The sequence below is a fragment of the Paramisgurnus dabryanus genome, chromosome 6 (genome assembly GCF_030506205.2).
Source record: "Paramisgurnus dabryanus chromosome 6, PD_genome_1.1, whole genome shotgun sequence".
Lineage (NCBI taxonomy): Eukaryota > Metazoa > Chordata > Actinopteri > Cypriniformes > Cobitidae > Paramisgurnus > Paramisgurnus dabryanus.
The window spans coordinates 28,333,901-28,353,466 of NC_133342.1; the positions used below are offsets into that span (position 1 = coordinate 28,333,901).

The 19,566-nt window shown below is 37.8% G+C and overlaps 1 protein-coding gene across 5 annotated transcripts in view; it reads right to left on the reverse strand.

Annotated features, from left to right (window-relative positions):
* Nucleotides 1-2,810: 2,810 nt before the first annotated feature.
* Nucleotides 2,811-19,566, reverse strand: part of ctnnd2b (catenin (cadherin-associated protein), delta 2b) — a 116,910-nt gene continuing 100,154 nt past the window's right edge. For 3 of the 5 annotated variants that reach the window (XM_065276462.1, XM_065276460.1, XM_065276465.1), the window contains 8 exons: nucleotides 18,390-18,584; nucleotides 14,996-15,146; nucleotides 11,934-12,159; nucleotides 11,696-11,780; nucleotides 10,928-11,054; nucleotides 7,632-7,763; nucleotides 7,244-7,320; nucleotides 2,811-4,986 (listed from right to left, as the gene is read on the reverse strand). In XM_065276462.1, the coding sequence (XP_065132534.1) occupies nucleotides 4,741-4,986; nucleotides 7,244-7,320; nucleotides 7,632-7,763; nucleotides 10,928-11,054; nucleotides 11,696-11,780; nucleotides 11,934-12,159; nucleotides 14,996-15,146; nucleotides 18,390-18,584 (1,239 nt within the window). In that variant the 3' untranslated portion in view covers nucleotides 2,811-4,740. The remainder of the gene's footprint in view (nucleotides 4,987-7,243; nucleotides 7,321-7,631; nucleotides 7,764-10,927; nucleotides 11,055-11,695; nucleotides 11,781-11,933; nucleotides 12,160-14,995; nucleotides 15,147-18,389; nucleotides 18,585-19,566) is intronic. The other 2 variants (XM_065276463.1, XM_065276461.1) reach the window with 1 other exon arrangement.

Genomic DNA, 19,566 nt, shown 5'->3' on the forward strand with positions numbered 1-19,566 from the left:
CCTGGCTTTGGATGCCTTAGGGGCCGTTTATGTTTCTAGCTAGAGGAGATACAACTATGGTCAAATCTTGAAATGCTGGAATTGGCTTAAGCCACGACTAGACCTTAGTTTAATTAGAAAATATAACTAACTGATGTATTTTAAGATATGTCAGTGCAAGTTGTTTTCAGTTTGGACAGCTCTTACATTAATTTTAGTCTAGGACTAGTCCTATCCCTGTCTGGAAAACCGCCCCGTTGGGTTTAGGTTTAGATTTGGGGGCGGGATTATAATAAAAAGATAAATTCTGGCTAAATAGGATACAAGTCCCGTGAAATGTTGAGTTTAGGGTTAGGTTTTGGGGGTACTATTAATAACAGCGTTCATTCGTCAAGATTTCACAAGATTTGGCCGTAGCTGTATCCCTTCTAGCCACAACTGCCGTCTACACATGGCACAAAAAGCATTATAAAAACAATGCAGGTGACTGTCAATTGTGAATGAAGATGTATTTTTGGAGATGTAATGACAATGGATGAAGCTTTGAATCTTGTAGCTTTAGTTAAAGGCAGGGTGCATGATCTCTGAAAGCCAATGTTGACATTTGAAATCACCTAAACAAGCACGCCCCTACCCCAATAGAATCTGGACCTTCTTTTGATAGACCCGCCCCACACATATGCAACCCAGGCAACGATGTTGGTGAGTAGACACACCCCTTACTGCTGATTGGCTACAAGTGTGTTTTTCAAAAATCGTGCACCCCGCCTTTAAGTGCTTTCTTTTTCATTTCTCATATAGGCTACTATACGATCTAAGAGGTGAAATACTTATAGGATCCAAGCTGTGCAGAAGACGGCTGGCAATAACTAAGATTTTCACCACAAAGCAGTTTATGCAGCTGTACAAGCAATGCAGTGTGAAAACCATCCAGTAGGGCTCAGTATTTCATCTAGTCAGTAAAGGCAAAGCTTTTAAAACCCAACCCAGACAAGCCCATTTCATTTTCATTCAAAATGCATTTCTTCAAAATCCATATCTCAAGACATATTTTTAAGATAGCTATAAAAAATCAACAGCCACAGCACAGCATCAACACATTTATGTATCCAAAGAAGTGTATAGGGATTCATATTTAATTTTAATTGATCATTTTTGAGTTCAAAATGATCAACCTGGTGTACATACAGCCTATGTCCTATACTGTAGGACAATACCGTGTCAATGTCGACATGCTTCTCTGTGGGGAAAATGGTAATGAAACAGTGATGATGAAACTCTAACAGGAGCTCCCAGATCACCGGGCCGGCCTTTGATAGCCATCTAGAAATTCGATCAAAAATACAATAAATTGGAAACTCACACCAGTACCTCGTGACAGAAATCTGTTAGTACTGATGTCTGGAGCACAAAAATGATGTAAACTGAAATGATGCATCCAAAAATCTGTGCTGTTCAAGTGTTTTCCTAAAAAATGACTTTCTTACTTAGCATTTTTGTCTTGTTTTCAGTAAAAATATCAAAAAATTCTTAAATTAAGATGTTTTTTCTTGATGAGCAAATTACCTAAGAAAATAAGTCTAGTTTTTAGACAAAAAAGATACATTTAAATGAATTTGTGTTTAAAACAAGCAAAATTTTCTGCCATTGGGGTAAGAAATAAAAATCTAAAAATAAGTTTTCTTTTTTCTTAAACACTTAATTTAATAAAAAATGTCTCACCCCATTGGCAGATCATTTTGCTTGTTTTAAGCAGAAATTCACTTGAATTGTATAGATTTTGTGCAAAAAGGTCATTTTGCTCATCAAGAAAATACATCTTGATTTAAGAATTTTTAGATATACTGAAAACAAGACAAAAATACGAAGTAAGAAAGTCATTTTTTGCAATGCATTGCCTATTACAGTTTTTTAATGAAAAGACCTGGATGCAAATAATATATTAAACCAAATTTGGCAATACAGCACATGACAAGAAATTCTTAACCTGAAATGCTGGGTTGCTTTAACTCATGGTTGTGTCCGGGTTAATATTACCCAACTGCCACGTTCTGACCCAACACTGGGTTTGCTGTCAAAAATAAAGGTACAAATGTCACTGGGGCAGTACTCTTTAAAGAGTAACTAAACCCTAAACCAACTTTTTTTAGTTAATGATCTGTAAGAATGGGGCTTCGTCTACCCTTGGTACGAGCTCAGTTCGTCCCCTCTATTTCCGTTGGGTTCTGCCCACTTTTCTTGCATCTTTCAAATATTGCCAGTGGGTGGAGTCAGGTTCTGACCAGAGGTTTAGTTACTCTTTACATTTTTTTTATTATGTACCATTTATGTACAAATATTTATCTTTGAACTACCAATATGTACCTTTGAAGTACAAATATGCACTCGGGTACAAAGATGTACCTTTTTAAAAGGGTACCGTCCCAGTGACAACTTTTGTACCTTTATTTCTGATAGTGTTGAATAAGTAAGGAATAATTGACGACGGGCCATTGAATTATAAGAAAATAAATGCACACCCAAGGTGCAATGCGGCGCGAAGAAGCGGAGTGCCGTTACACCGCGGGTGTGCATTATTTTCAAATCATTCAATGGACCGGAGTCAATTATTCCTCTTTTACCACAAACATTGCTCTGGTGTCAATTTTTAAGACTTTTGACAAGTTAGATGTGTGGTTATCAGAAATTAATGCATACCCACGGAACATTTTTCAGCCAATCAGAATACAGCATTCAACAGACACGTGATATAAAGTGTAATAAAGCAGATCCCCCTCCCAGGCTCAAAATGAAAACTGAAATGAAAGAAATAACTAGGACAAAATCACAAATGATTCTCATTTAGTTTATATAGCAGTTGCAACCTGGCATTAAAAAGGTTCACAATTCTCTCAAACACTTTGTCTAGCAACAGAAAAGTTTTACTTACATCTTCAATACAGGTTGTCTGATATGTCTACTTTGTCACAGATATTTTGCTTGTTCTCAGACGTTCACTATCGATGGTGCTGAAAGATGTGTGAGTTCGGGGATTATCTTGAAACCTTGCATTTGACAATTACCTCTCTAAGTTTCAAATGACACGAAGGTAAGACCAGGGCTTATTAACACGCTTCTCAAAATCTGCCAATCTGACTGGCGTCACTGTCTGTTCTCAATTCGATATGCTCTGCTCAAGGAATGTATATCGATCTTCTGCAATAAGCAAAGTTAAGATGACCTGAGATAAGATTACAATGAGAAAAAAAGAGGTGCATCTTTACGCAGGGCGTAATACATTTTACGGGGATCAGCAAGATTATTTTCAGGGCATTCATTTTACAAATATGAAACGCATTCAAACCACTTTAACAAGGTAGCAACGTAAGCAAAAGCATTGATTTAGCACCTTTTTCTTGAAACTTTATCGCACATGAGCCCTGGTCTCACCTGTTTCACATACTGTAGCAACAACATGACAACAGGAGGTCAACATCTGGATTAGAAATTAAGGTGAACGTAACCCTACGCTTTTTTTTGAACTAGCATTATTTTCCTTGCAATGTTTCTGATTTAGGTGACATCCACATCTGCACATTAAAAAGTATATATATATTTGCATTTATATAATATATATTCATACTCTATTGACAGATTTGTCTACGATGAACTTAAGAACCACTGATTTCTGGAAGGAAAAAAGCAGATTTTGCAAATGTCTATTTTTACAACACAGCGTAAACTAATTGTACATCTTTGGAGGGAAAGTAGCTTTCAAAGACCGTGTCCCTCTGTTGTCATTACAGTGCGAATGCTGTTGAAACACAAAAAAGCATTTACAAACGGGCGTAGATAGAACCGATGACGTGCCGCTTAAACGCAACGGCAGCTCTACAGCACCCCTTGGCTCAGGGATTACCACATTTGGCACATTTTACAAAACTAAGCACAGATCACTCATTAAACTGAAGAATGACCTTTAGTATGACTGGGGGAAAAGCGTGTGTGTGTTTTTGTGTGTGTGTGTGTCTAAAACTGTCAAGTAGAGACAAAAATTGACAGATAAACCCGAAAAAAAGTTTTTACGGTTGGTGGTAAACTCAGCCCAGGCAGTGATGCTCTGTCAATCGGTATTTGTAGATTAAAAAAAAAATCACATCAGAGCAAACTACATCTTTTCTTTCTGCTATTTATGCGTGAGTTTTACCTCTCTCTCTGTTAAAATACAAGAAAATAAAATGATACATTGAGCCACGGGGAGGATACAGTAGTCTCTGCGTAATATACACAATGCACCTTGTATCTACATCTGTAATATACAACAAGTACTTTACACCAGACTTAAGAAGTTAAAAAGGAGATACAAAAAAACAAGCAAATGAAAAATAAAAGAGATACAAAGGCTAAGAGTGTGAGATAGCACTCCGTAAAAAGCGTGACTTAACATAAGTAAATGTCATAAAATGTGTGAAAACTACTTTCTGAGCTTGTGTCAATTGTTATTTTCTTGTGCTTCGCGTAAACGTCAGATCTCCGCGCCACACAGTTACCGCTTTTCCGTTCCCTCCACCGCTTCGAAAAAACCTCAAAGTTCCAGTGGTCCGTTCGGTAAATCATTTCTTTTCTCCTTCCGATCCTTTTCCTAAAGTTGATCACCGGCCGCCCACTCTCGTGCCGAACCAAACTGAAGGTAAATGTGTGTGAGATGTCTACAAGTGTTCATGCACATGCTGGGCTGGTCCGTGTGTGTCTCGTGTCCGTAGGCCAGCCTCCAGCCTGTCTCTACACCCAGGAGTCTGGCGAGGCAGGGTAGTGGCTCGTCTCGTAGTTGAGTTCACTGTATGGGCGAGACGCTGAATAAAAGTCCACGTAGTTCCCCGTGGACTTCAGTCCCAGATGCATGGGGCCGTCCCCGGGAGGCGGGGGACGTTTGTGAGCTTGGTCCTCGTAGTACGGCTCCTCAAAGTTGGCTCCTGGAGGAGTCTGGAAGGGAGGATAGGCCTCTGGGGGGTTGCCTTGAGCGGAAACCTGACAAAAAGAACGAGAGTGAAAAGCTGCTTGGGAGACAGCAATCCTCATTCGACCGTGAAGCAATTTTGTAATACTTTTAAAAAATAAGCACATGAACAATCATATAAGTTGCCTAATGAAGCCTGTACATGGAACGGAGTCGCCTCATGGGGCCGACACCATGTTGAGATCACATGATGCTATATTATCTTAGTAAACCTTGTGATATTGGATACATTTGCACGACAAATAAATGAATCATGGCTGACTGTACAAATACTTTTCCATAATGCCACCAGTAAGTAAATTTATTTACATTTACGCATTTGGCAGAGGCTTTTATCTAAAGTATACATCTTTTATCAGCATGAGGTTCAAACCCCATGACTTTTTGCACTGTTAACGCAATGGTCTACCAATGAGCTATATAGAGGGTTTCATCGAATGCACGTGCGGTGACACGATTACGCATCTAGTCTGAACTTTACTTCCAGTTCTGTTTGTTTAATGGTCTGAGTAGTTGCTAAACTGAACTCTTGAACAAATGCCTCATCAAAAATTACAAATGTTTTGGTTTCCAAAGTAATCTACGTGTTGTTTATTTTTCTTGTTATATAAATAAACTACTTTAAAAATACTTGATGACCATGAAAGTCGCTTGTTTATGTTGTTACTGCTGAAACCGTCTATACAGTAGGAAAACTAAAAAGACATTAAATGACATTCCAAGGCAACTGCTAGAGTGAGAGAGATTCAAGAGGGAGGTCTCTGCAGAATAAAAAGAGGCGTTTACAAACTGAAATAGGTGTTTTTCCACCACTTTGTTTGATTGGCTCAAATTTAGTGGGTGATTCCCAAATGCATTTTTTTTTTGAGAAAGAGGTTTCTCCAAGTACAGTTCTCTGCGGAACACAAAAGGAGGTGTTTCCCAATTTTGGGGTGTTTTCAGACTGGGATTAGGTGTTTTTAACCATCTAATGAAAAAAGTACGGAAGCCCTGAAAAGCCATACCTCATTTTTTCTTTCACGTTTTCTCTTGATCGATGATTTATGTACAAAAAAATAAAGAAATAAAAAAGAATGCAGCATGTCACTTGCAGACGTATGGAAAATTTTCTTTAAGAATACACCTAAAGGAAACTTGTGACATAATTTTAAGTCGCTACAACATATCAATAATTTAATTCAGTCGGAACAATTATACGGAGCCCCTAATGGGACATGGAGCAAAAATTAAATACATTTTAGTTTTATGTGGTCATGCGAAACTTTCATGTGCTCACGCGAAACCTTCATGTGCATAATTTTTAGTTTTGTGTGCTCACGTTTTGTATGCTCATCGCGCAAGCACATGAAGCTATCGTGCAAGCACGTGAAGCTATCACATGCTCACATGAAAGAGAAAGTTTCAAGTGCGTGCGAGATACTTTCACGTGAGCACGTGATAGTTTCACACGAGTACGTGAAACTAAACTTTAAAAAAATTCTGCACTTGAAGGTTATGCGTGAGCACATTAAAAATTCACGTGAACACATGAAACTTAAAGGAACAGTATGTAAGAAATTTATATCAATTAATCATAAAATAGCCCTGATATGTCACTAGACATTAAGAAATCATTTTCATTTCAAATACTTATATCACTCACAACAGTGGTCTGGCCAGGATATTGTCATTTAAAAAGTGGAGTTGCAGCCCTCAACTGATGTTTATGTTGTCATGTTTTGTATTGGCCACTAGTAGTTTGGTTGCAGTACCAGTTTTAGCCACAAGTTTTGTGATTGCAATACCAGTTTTGGCCACAATCCTACATACTGTTCCTCTAACTTTTTTTACTCCAATGTCACCTTAGGGGCTTGGTACAATTAAACATGTAAAGGGATACAAACTATTTATTGTGCCAAAAATACAAAAAAGAAAGATCATTCGGCGTAATCTATTCAAAAACTATGAATTAATCTTAAAACATTCATGAATCATTTTATACCAAAACATGTTAATAACAAAGAAAACGAGCAACAGAGAGCGAGAGGACTTATGTATTTTATTTATATAAGGCACTCAATTTAAGCCAATCAAACAAAGAGGTGGAAAAACACCTATTTCAGTTTGAAGACACTCTTTTTGTTCATTTAGAGACTTCATTCTCTAAAAAAATATGACTTTTCAGCACCCTTTTTTGTCCCGCAGAGACCTATACTTTGCTATTTAAATTTAAACATATTTTTCTGAGAATAAGACCTATATACCATTTGTAACCTAAGGAAGACTTACCTGGTTATGTTTGATGTCATCCCCAGGAGACATGTAAGCACCTCTGAACAGTGTCGATGTGCCACCAGAGATTTGAGCTGAAGAGACAAAGAGTGAATTATGTAGATTTACAAAGGACTGGAAGGTACTGTGAATCGTTCTCTGGGTTTGTTTTGTAGAAGACAGAAAAAGTTCATGACTTTTAAGATGAAGACTTGGGGGAAATATTAAACACCTTTCCATGGAACAAAAATGTCTGCATCTTGTGGCTAAAACAGGACATCCTAGTATTAGCACGATACTCAGCATGTACTCAAATATAAATCATGGCCTTTGTATAAACCGTCTTCAAGTCTGTCGATCATTTTATACAGATCTGTTAACCTCTCACTCTGAACTGCGGTCTTACCTGCCATGGCATCTTTTCTGGAGGTGTGCTCGCCTTTGTTTCCATGGTAACCAGAATTGTTTCCAGTCGACTCGTAGTCTGTCTTCCTCTCCTTCAAGCTCATCATTTCCCGAGGGGAGGTGGGGGCACTTGCTGAAAACACGACGAGACAGCCGATATTGAGTAAGGGGAAAAAGCCTGCCTATATGTTTGTCCTGGTGAAAGCTTTGTGTTAATTCTCGACACATTTGAGAGTACAATGAGATCTCATTCCATCAATAGATCTTTTATTTTACATAAAAAACACATTAACTGTAATGAGGCAATTCTCTTGCTGCATTTCGAGGCAAACAGGTGTCAGGCTCTGTTCCTAATTGTGTAATGAAATTGGTCAGGTAATTGATTGGTTTTTGCCCGGGCATTGTTCGCGTTCATTTCTTTCGGCTTTATTGCCAGGTTTGTGTTTCGAGAAAACTAAAGGTAGCTTAAATAAAACTGTCGATCAGCTTTCTGTCTGGAAATGTGATTTGTAATTGTATAAATAATATCAGTCGATGAGAAACAAAAGCAGGTAACACTTTACGAAAACATTCATTAACAAACATAGTAGACTAGTTCATGAATATAAAAAAATGTATATATGAAAATACATCAATTATTATTAAATGAATGACAAAGGCATTGTATAATGTTTTCAATGCAGGTCCTATACTGGGTTGTTTGAACTCAAAGTGCTGAGTGGTTTCAACCCATTGTTGTCGAATATAAACAATTGCTGGGTTAATTTAACCAGCCCATTTTCATGAAGTGCCTATAAATAGCACACAGTGTGAAAAGTCGTGCAATACATACGGCAAAATCAAATTTTGTGTGCATATGATACGCCAGTCGTTCCCATTCACTTAATACGGTGCATTTTTTCATGTTTTTTATGTATTGGTTTCTCATTATTAGTCTTTTTTTACCATTGTTGTTGGGGTTTGGGGTTAGAACAAATTTTTGAGCTACATCCTAACCCAAACCCCAATTCTAACCCCAACTCCAAGTGACCATGGTTTAAAAATAGACAAAAGCATGAAGAAATCTATATATTAACTCTTTCCCCGCCATTGACGAGTATCTCGTCAATTAAGAGAAAACATTTGCATAAAAAACGGGTTTCTGAAGAATTTTTATGTCAATCTGCAATACCGTGATTATCCACTAGATTACCCAATTTATGAAAAAACTGAAGCCAAAACGTTATTTACTAATTTTAAACTCTATGTATGTTTTGATAATCATTCTAAATCTGATCTCTGACAAAATTCCTTCACAAAAATGCTATTATTTTAGCTTTTTGCTGCGCCATATTAAGTGAATGGAAAGTAGTGGCGTATCATATGCATAATACGCTTTTCATATGGTGTATTCACACTATTTATACGCATTTCATGGGCATTAGTTAATTTAACCCAGCGGCTTTAAAATAAAGTTTATTTATCAAAGTTTAAGAGGAGCATGATCATGTGATCCAACCAATCAGCGTGAAGAGGTGCCTATAAATAGCCGTCCTTCACCTCTGTTTCGTGACAGGATTTTGCAGCATCCCTCCTCCACCTCATCACCTCACTCTCAGCTAATTTCATTTATCCCAGTTAAAGAGGGGGGAGTACTCTGGTTTCGGACTAAAATACCGAGCTCAGAGCCCTCCCCTCGGAGAGCACGCCAAATATAATTTATCTCATTCCCTATCGATTACATGTTAATGCGAACTGGTGAACATTGGTTTAAAAGTACTACTGTATGTGACTTCAAACAACAAACTCAAATAAAATGTAATATTAAAAAGAAAAATCAGCCTTTCATCACCCAACATCATCCTCATTTATGCCAAAAAAGTTATGCATTTCATTTTTTGAGAAATCGTCATCATACTTACAGTAATTGGATAATTATGTAATCAGACTCTTCCTGTTTACAGGGTTCATAGCTGAGCATTTGCACAAAGCTCACAAAATGGTACATATTTGTCAGCTGTTACAAAGCAATGAATTCAGTTCCCTGAGAAAAATGCAATTTGCTAAATTTATAATAATTATTTTGTTAATCTCATAAAATGTAAGGATATTATTATCATAATGTGGCCCTGCCTGTGAAAACCCAGCGAAAGTCATTTTTACAGATTTACTGTAAAAAGTATTCTACAGTTTTCTACATAAAATCATCATAAATAATGTAAAAAAAAAAACATTCAGTGAAAATATAACCTATATGTTTAATATTGACTGAGTAAGGTCATGTCAAAGAATGAAATCAATGATTAAAATCAAACTTTGATGCTCCTAATCTCATTAATAGATTATGAGACTTCAGTCTGGATTTTTACAGATATGGTCACCAGGGCTCCAGACTAACTTTTTTCACTAGGAGCACAGTGGCCCCCAACTGAAAATTTTAGGGGCGCAACCAGAAAATTTAGGGGCACACACTGTAAATCAACATACTAACCAAATATTCAAATTTCTACTAAAAACTACAGAAAGTACAATGTGCCGTTTTAAATTCAGTGTCACATCACAAAAAAAGGTCAAATTTACTGGTCGCACATGCGACTGGATGTAAAATTCAGTGGCACACTCTCAAATTTTGGTGGCAAAATGCCACCATTTGGTGGCAGTCTGGAGCCCTGGTCACATATTTATTTTTACTGCATTCTAGTGTCCGCAAAACTGTCATCAACACAATTATTCTCTTTAAATTGATGGTTATGAAAGAATCTTCAAAGTTTTCTAAAAAACGTACTGCAAAAGTACAATACCAGTACAAAACCAAAACTGACAACCTAAGCATTATAAAAAAACCCCACTTATCTCAGATTAAAGTTGACATAGCGCAAATAAACAGTGTATAACTGAATGAACTTAAAACAACGTTTCTCATCCGAGACATGACAAGAGAACAGACAGTGCCAGCTAAACAAAGTCTGGGTTAATGAAGCAGAACAGCCTCTTCTGTAGCACTGTGTTATCAGAATATACACACAACAGTGGCACACAGTACTAAAATACTGTATTCTCTGCCCCTACTAGGTAAATAAATACCAGGATGTACCCTGATCACGACAGCTGTGTTCCTTATTTGACCACATAATGACATAAAATACCTCACATGCACTTACTTTTATCGTGTTCATGTGCTTTTTATAGCCCAGAGTACAATTACACCCCTAATCTACTTCTAAGCTAAACATACAGATGTTGATGATGACGGAGGGCAAAGGAAATGTCAATGCTATCACCCGCTGTCAAATAGGACTAACATGGAGCGGCTTTTACCTGATCGATTATTGGGCGAGGTTCGCACAGGAGAGATAGATGGAGTGCGAGAAGAGGAATAAGGCCGTTGTCTGTCTCTCTCGATTGTAGATGAAGAGCCAATGAAGTGATACTGAGAATAGCCATCCTGTCGTTACAACAGATAGCAGTCAAAAGAGAAACGTGATATGGCACGACAACCTGATGTCTATCTACTGTAGTCTGACATGGCAAAGAATACAAAAATATATCCTTAAAACATCCCTTATCAAAAATGGCTAGTTATGAGCAAATAATAGATATGAATATATAATTCCAATCTGAATTGTTTTGAAATTATTTAAGCAAAGATGTATTGGCCCTCCCTTGCCATTCAACCCTGCAAAATAGCCAGCGTGAGTTAAAAAAAAAGGGCTTTCAGAGTTTAATTTTGTTGACTCAGGATCAACACTTAATGCTGGATAACGTAATCCTATTTTAATCTTATGTTTAATGTTTCACACTACTTATATGCTTTACTTTGGGTTAATAACTAATCCTGTGGATTTTACACTGAACTTTTAAACTGCAATGGGGATCATTACACAAAAGTGTTGATAAACGAAAAACAAGGTTTTATTAACCGGGTTCTATAAACTATAAAAATTGCAAGTGTGATGCTTTGTTTTACTTAAAACTTGAAAAAGGAGGGCATGAAAATATGATAAACCAAAGCAAATCTGTCAAGTTTGTTCAGACTAACTGGCTATAAATAGCTGTGAGAAGCGTGAGGTCGTCTGAAGTCCCTACCTTTTTATAGAGGCTTCGCAAATCTCTGTACTGCCACATGCTGTTGAGGACTTGAGATGCTGCTTTCACCACTTTTGGTGTGTGTCTGCCAGGAAACATAAAGTGAAGACAATTCTCTTTACATTTTAGTAGAAACAGAGAGCAGTGTTAAAAAAGGCTAAAAAAAATCAATATATATTTTATTTTAGCACCCAGCCCTTATTGTATTCAAAACGAGTGCAGAACGTTATATACGAACTTGTCTCCTTTGCTTCGGGCAATTCCGATGAGTTTCTCAATGCCACCCGCGTCACGCAGGGCCTTGGTGTTTTCCATGTTTTTGGTGATGACCTCATGCAGAGCGCAGCAGATCGCAGTGATGGTGTCATCAGACATGCTCTTGCTGGGGGTGCCGCTGGTGCCAGTGCTGTTGTTATTGTTGCCACCCGGCAGACGGTGGACTAGATCCCTCATGGCATACTTTCCTTGGGTTTTTAGGGTTGAGATGAATAAAAGAGAAATGAGAGAGGAGTATTGTTAACAGGGGTGTGAAATGGCCTTGCAAATTATGCTTAAAGCAGTGGTTCTCAAACTGGGGGGAAGGCCCTCATTGGGGGGCGTGAGATGGTGCAGAGGGGCCCCAGTTTTATGACATTTTAAAAAATACAATAATTTATCATAAATCCAGTACATCCCGAAAAGTAAAAAAAAAACACCAAGTACAGTATCTAGCCAAAACATACTTGTGTAAAAGTACATTTAATTGGTATTAAAACGGTTAGTCCTAGTCCTTGATTCTGATTCAATTACTGTGCTTCACCCAACGATTCTATGTATCACTGTGCAGCACTCTTAGCAATCGCCCTAACCAATGCAAACATGTATAAAACATTAAGTTGCTGTTCACAGACGGTCAGGGACTATTTTTTTATAGTTTAGGTTATAGGTTTTTAGTGGTTTTACTTCATGAAAGTTGTGCTATTAGAGTTTTTTTTTTTTTTTATATTTGTTTTGTGGTAACCATTTTCTACCCTATCTTACAGCAAGTCGTGTTATAGTCACAATTTTTTTATTAATTTATTTGTGATATTGACAAGATTTTGCTGTTGTACTAAAAGAAATAAAGTACACGAGAATAGTGCTGCAGCGTGAATAAGTCACAACTAAATGGTGCTGTTAGGCATGGGGCGCATATGTATATATCGGCCAATAATCAATCGATAAAAATTAAATTGTCCGATAGTCATGGCCCATATATTTCCTGTCAACTAAAATAGAACAGGAAATAGCAATGAATTTGAGCTCTGTGTATAAAAAAAGGAAAGAAACATAACTTCCGTATTTTCTGTACTATAAGTCACACTTTTTTATAGTTTGGCTGGTCTTGCGACTTGTAGTCAGGCGCGGCTTGTAAGTCAGTATGAATTAATTTTTACATATATGAACCAAGAGACATCATTACCGTCTACAGCCGCGAGAGTCCGCTATATGCTGCTCTTGTATTTATGTAATTCAATGAATTCAGTGATGTGGAATGACAAGCCTGCGAACTTGTTGCACGCTGGCTTGTTCTGTTCATTTAGCCTATTCAGCCTTCCAGGTATGTTTAGTATGCTATTGTATGTCGTGTAAATAACTGATAATGTTACGTTAACGTGCGGACACCTATTCAGCCTGCATTTCTATGTGCTATTGTTTAGTTGAATAACTTGCCTTTTCCAGATTTAATGTCTGTTCTTCGGCTTGGATTTTGTGAAATAATTTTGTAAATAAATGCGACGTGTAGTCCATTGCGACTTATATATATATATGTTTTATCATCTTCATGACACATTTTTGATTGATGTGACATTATTTTACGGAGCGACTTATAGTCCGGAAAATACTATTTAATGTTAAATATTAATGGTCATTATATGTGAATAGAAATTAGTTATTAAAAGTTAATATAACCACCAAACTATTAGTATCGGCAGATATCAGTCTGAATAATCGATTATCGGTTCATTTTTTTTTTATCGGTGCATTTCTAATTAAAATGGATTGCTTCAGGTCAAAGACTATATGTTGTGATGTCCTTTCACAAGGAACAAAACCCATAATTGTAGCCAATTATGTGATATATCATTATGAATTTTATTACATAACATTTATGCATTTGTCAGATGCTTTTATCCAAATCAATATGTGTGATGTGTGAAATCAATAGGTGTGATCACTGGTCTCAAACCCTAGATCTCTTGCTACCACAGAAAAGATGTAGATGTTCAATACTATCAGATGTTTTAAATAAAATGCAGGTGAGCACAATTTGATTTATTGCAGTAAACAGCCCAAAAAAGCTAATAACCAATTAGATTTTAAATAAAGTGTTACTAATTCTAAGGTGTATAAGGAGTGTAATTAACCTCTTGTATTCAGGTTCAGTAGTGCTCAAGTAAAGCACAAATTTCCCCAAATAACACTTAAGCACTGTAGTGAGGTAAAACAGTAAATGGTTAAGTCAGACGAGAGTTGTGAGAAGCAGAAGTCTTTTCTGTATTGCAGATACTGGATTCAGGTTTGCGCATCTGACATTCGATCGCAGGGATTGAGATTCTCCTGTGGACATTCAGAGCTTTTTAAACGTGCTAGAGAGGTGGGGGGGGGGGCTGCCGTGAAAATATCAAACCCTCTGATATACCCGCATCATTACACAGCAGCTCGCTCACACTTAAATGTGACCATGAAATGCTTATTCCTCCCGGGATCCGAGTCTCTCCTCTCCAACCCGCGTTAGCAAACCGCTTTCCACCGGTATGCACTGAAATTGCACGCATCCCATGAGCACTTGCAGCTTTGCCTTCTACATTATTGATTCATTAAATGGAAGGACATTTGTACGGCGATATCCGTAATTAACCCGCGGGATCGGTATTCCGGGATGGCATCTCGACATTTGTACAGTTTTACGATGTTCCTCTTGCCCTACATTTCTCAGAAGATTCACACGTCTTCCGACTCACGCGGGGCCAGGACTAGACTGAAAGAATGAAAGCGGTTGCCATGGAGACACGGAGACCCATCAGAATACACAAACTATTAAAAAGATCAATAGTCTCTAGGTGTCACGAGCAGCTATTCAAACAGTGCCAACCCGACTCACTTGAGAACGCAATAGAAATGCTACAAAAATGCCTTCCTTGAAACACACCTAAGACGGATGAATTCAAACGAAAGAAAATATTTCTTGAAAGGCCTCTACCTTTAAGGGTAAATTTAAGGGTGTGCGTATTCGCTTCTGCTGGAGTCAAAGAGAAAATGTTAGCATCCCAAACGTACCTATAAGTTCCTTGTTCCTGACATCAAGGGCCATGTTTCGGAGAGCTGTAGCCACAGCACACACCACTCGGTCATTGTCTATTCTCAGCAGCTCCACCAGAATCGGTAGGCCTTTCTCTTTCCTCACTGCTGCTCGAATATACACTGACCACTACAGGAACAGAAACAGACAAAAGCAATTGGTAACCAGAGAACATGTGCGACCCTGTCTGTGAAATGCTTGGCTAAAGTCTCAATCCAAGTATGAGATTTGGAGCATCGACGTTTCATTTCAATCACTGATATGACCTTACTCAGTCAATAATAAAGATATCAAGGATATATACTGTATTCACAGAATGTTATTTAGGATGATTTTATGTAGAAAACAATAACTCATGAAAATGACTTTCGCTTGGTCACATTTGATTGCTCAGAGGTTATTGAGAGATTTCTTAGCTAGTTTCTTCAGAAATTAAAAAAGAACCAAGTAATGGCATACTTGTCCTACTGAAAAATCCAGCTAAGACCAGCATAAGCTGGTTAAAGCTGGTCACCCAGCTTGGTTTTAGCTGGTATTGCTGGTTTAGCAAGCTGGTCTAGCAGTGTTTTGGTCACTTTTTAAGCTTGTCTAGCTGGACTTTGCAGCCCAGTTTCACGAAATTACATACCTATAGTCACATTTTTTATTCTTTTTTGTGATATGAAATTTCAGAATTTCTGCGTTTTTTTGTGATCGTATTACAAATAGCTGTTTATGTGTCATTGTCACACATTTTTTTCGCTTCGGTATAGGGTTAGATTTACATAAAGCGACATCCTTACCCAAACCCAACTCTAACCCTAATGCCAGGCGACAATGGTTTAAAAAATTGAGAAAATATAAAAAATAAATCTGATTTTTTTTATAAACCAATACTTAACTCTTTCACCGCCAGCGGTTTTTTAAAAAGTTGCCAGCCAGCGCCAGTGTTTTTCATGATTTTCACCAAAGTTTAATGCCTTCCAGAAAATGTTTTTCTTTAAATATATAAACATACAATATACCAAATGAAAGAACAGACCCTCTGCTTTCAAACAAAAAAAACGTTTCATCCTACCTTCAGTGGTTCTTTTGTAATCAGCTTTTGAATATGGGTAGGTTTTTGCAAAAACACCACATTTTGAGCAAAACGCAGAGATAATTCCATTTTTGTGACGGACTTTTCATAGAGATCCCATTCAGAGCGATTTTTAAAACAGACACGGACATGCAGCCGCTTGCCATAGGGCAATACTTCCGGGTTTAAAAAGTTGCGGAAGGGCGCCACCTGGTGGATAATAGCAGTATTGCAGAAAGACGGAAAATCTCGTCATTGGCGGGGAAGCGTTTTCTCTTAATTGACGAGATATCTGGTCAATGGCGGTGAAATAGTTAAAGTGACATCCTAACGCAAACACCAAAACTAACCCTCAACTGAAGCGAAAATGGTTTGAAAATAGGAAAAAGCAGTTGAGTAACCAATCCGTGACAGTGACACATAAACAGAAATTCATGATACGATTACGAAAAAAACACAGAAATTCTTGACCAGCTTTGCCGGGCTGCGAGGACCAGCTTAGACCACCTACTGCCACCTTAAACAAGCTAAAACCAGCTAAAACCAGCTACCAGCTTATGCTGGTCTTTGTTGGATTTTTCAGCAGGGTGATGACATGAAAGATATGCAACTAAAAGTGTAAAGATCAGAACTTTTGGTTTCAGAGGAATCTGAGGAGAAAAGTTGAATACCGTTCATACAAAAACCTCAAACTTCTCTGCAGTCTTTGGTGTTATGGCAAATCTGAGCACAGTTTGTGAAATTATTAATCTCTCCTAAAACTCTCTGATCTCTTCTGAAACATGAGCTTACTACTGTAGGTTTCTCGGGAGTAGAAAGGAGCAGGAGACATACCGCAGTAAAAAGTCTCCATTTGCTCTCAATTTCATTTTATTGCTGCCTAGAAGAAACAACTGATAAAATGCCGATCTCATTTGTAATTTTGATTTCTTGCAAAACAATCAAAGTACATAGATGGAGCAAAATAGCATTCACTGGGAATTTTGTGTCAATTTTCATAGTAATCTGTTTTCTTTCCCTTTTCTGTAAAGCGTTCTAGCAGTAATTGAGGTTAATGGAAGATAAATTGATAAATATAACACTGAATTGGAGTCAGTCTCTACACTTTCATAACTTTGTATGGAAATCTTGAACTTAAAAAAGCTATTTCGTAATATGTTTCCAAATAAAAGAAAGAAGCAATTTTTCATAGCTTGTTTACCATCGACGGCCGGTGACTTCTCTTTCGAGGGGCGCAAATCATGTTTGTTGCTCGTCATGTCAAAATATGTGTTGGAGATAATGTGCATCATGCGCATACCTGTCAACATTTGGATTTCAAACTGAACTGGGGGTAGCGATATTGCTAGCTAGTAATGGTCTGCCTCCAGTTGTCAACTCTCTATCAAAATAATGTTACAAAGATCTAACACAACCAGAAAAACCAGTTAAGTCTTACTTGTGAAAAGTAATCCCAGAGACTCTTTTTGAGGTCCAAACTGCACACGGCGGAGCCACAGAGGCATTTACCTCCAGCTGCTATAAGATTAATGGAAAAGTTGCCACCACTAATATGGCAGCGCTGTTGACCCACAATCCAGCAGCAAAAATGGGTTCAAAATTGTATGATGTGTCTAGTAGGATGCGCTTCATACAAGATCTGGCAACTGGACAACCTTGGAATAATATATTGATGTGATTATTTATATAACAAGGTAGGGCCATTTAAATTATAGAGTTTTCCGGGAGAAATAACAAAACCGGAGGTGGTCAGGATATAGGTGTGAAATACGGGCAGACTCCCAGGAAAAACGGATGTCTTGACAGGTATAATCATGTGTCAGTCAAAATACGTGCCTGATGCATATGCCTTGAATACGCTCATGTTCACAAATACTCATAAGAGAAGAACTTAACACTAAATTCTGACTACACATAAGATTAAGCGAGTATCTGGCAAACTTTAGCATCTCTTTTATCATAAACCCCTTTGAATCATCTTATTTTGACATGAAGCGTGATGCAGGTTCACATGATGACGCTGCAAACACATATTTTGAAATGACGAGCCACACAAATGACGAGCAAAATATACATTGTGACAAGCTTTGCATTGTGCGCCCTCGAAAAAAGAAGTCACTGGCCGCCACTGTTGTTTACTCACAATAGAGACTTTGCTGTAAATATACAGTTTTCCTCTCAAAGTCTGTGTTAGACAGCTGCTTGCTGTTTGTACATAACAATAAATACCATTAGTGTGTGCTTGTGTTATAATGGTGGTGGGTGTAAGAGCTGATTTGGTTGGTTTATGGCTCTTAAGGTGCAGGGTTACTCACAGGTTTTAAGGTGGGGCCTACCTTCCAGCTACCCGCTGCCAGGTTCTGTAGAGCCCCAGCCGCTCCCTCCAGGGTGTCCGGGTTTGAGCACTCCGATAGCAGAGTGAGGTAAGGTTTCACTATGGATGGGTGCCATAGCATCTGCAGTCCTTTAGGTGGATCATTGGAGTCTGGGAAAGGCCCAACACCTTCCCACTAAAAGCAAAGGTAGAGTAGATCTAAGTCTTGTTAAATAATAATAAATAATTTAAATAATAATTACTTTTATTAGTACACATATACAAAAATTGCCACAAGCCAAATATCAAATTTACCCCATGATTTACTCACCCTCAAGCAATCCGAGATACACATGTCCATCATCTTTCAGATGAACACATTTGGAGTTACAGGGAGGGAAATAAGTATTTTGACAAACGCTTTTCAACGATAAGATTACGAAGATCTTGAAGTCTTTCCTGTGTGCCTCCTGGGTAATGAGAAGCCTTTATAGGCCATCAATGACTAAAGCAGCTGATATCAATTAGTACTGATAGTGGGCAGGGTTTCTCTCACAATACTGACAGATTTCAGGTGATCTTCTGGCTTTCTATGCCATTTTGCACCTTTTTCTCTTCATCTGTTCAATACTTATTCCCTGTGTCATTTCACTTTATTTATTATGACTCAACTTGTATACTTAAATGTTCTGATTTCTTTGTATGAATTCAATATTTGGCTTGATGGCTACATCTGGTGGAAATTTTGTGTCAAAAGCCCACTTACTGATAAAAATGCTGATGTGTCAAATACTTCCCGCTGTATTTCATTGAATGTCTATGCTCTTCCTAGCTTTATAATGGTAGAAAACAGGGATCAGAAAACAACTTCTGACTTTAAACCCCCCAAAAGTGCATCCATCCTTCACAGATGTTATCCACACAACTTCAAGGGGTTAATAAAGTCCTCTGCAGGTGATTGTGTAAAAAATGTCAAACTTTATAAACTATAATAACTAGCTTCTGGTAACAACTGCATCTTGGACTCTATTCACGAGAGTCACCGCGCAACACACCTATGGCAACCACTATGCTAAAACTCTCTCATGAATTGTGTGAGTCCAAGATGCCGTTACCATAAGCTAGTTATTATAATTCATAAAGTTTGAAATATGGATATTTGCCTTACAAAATCGCAT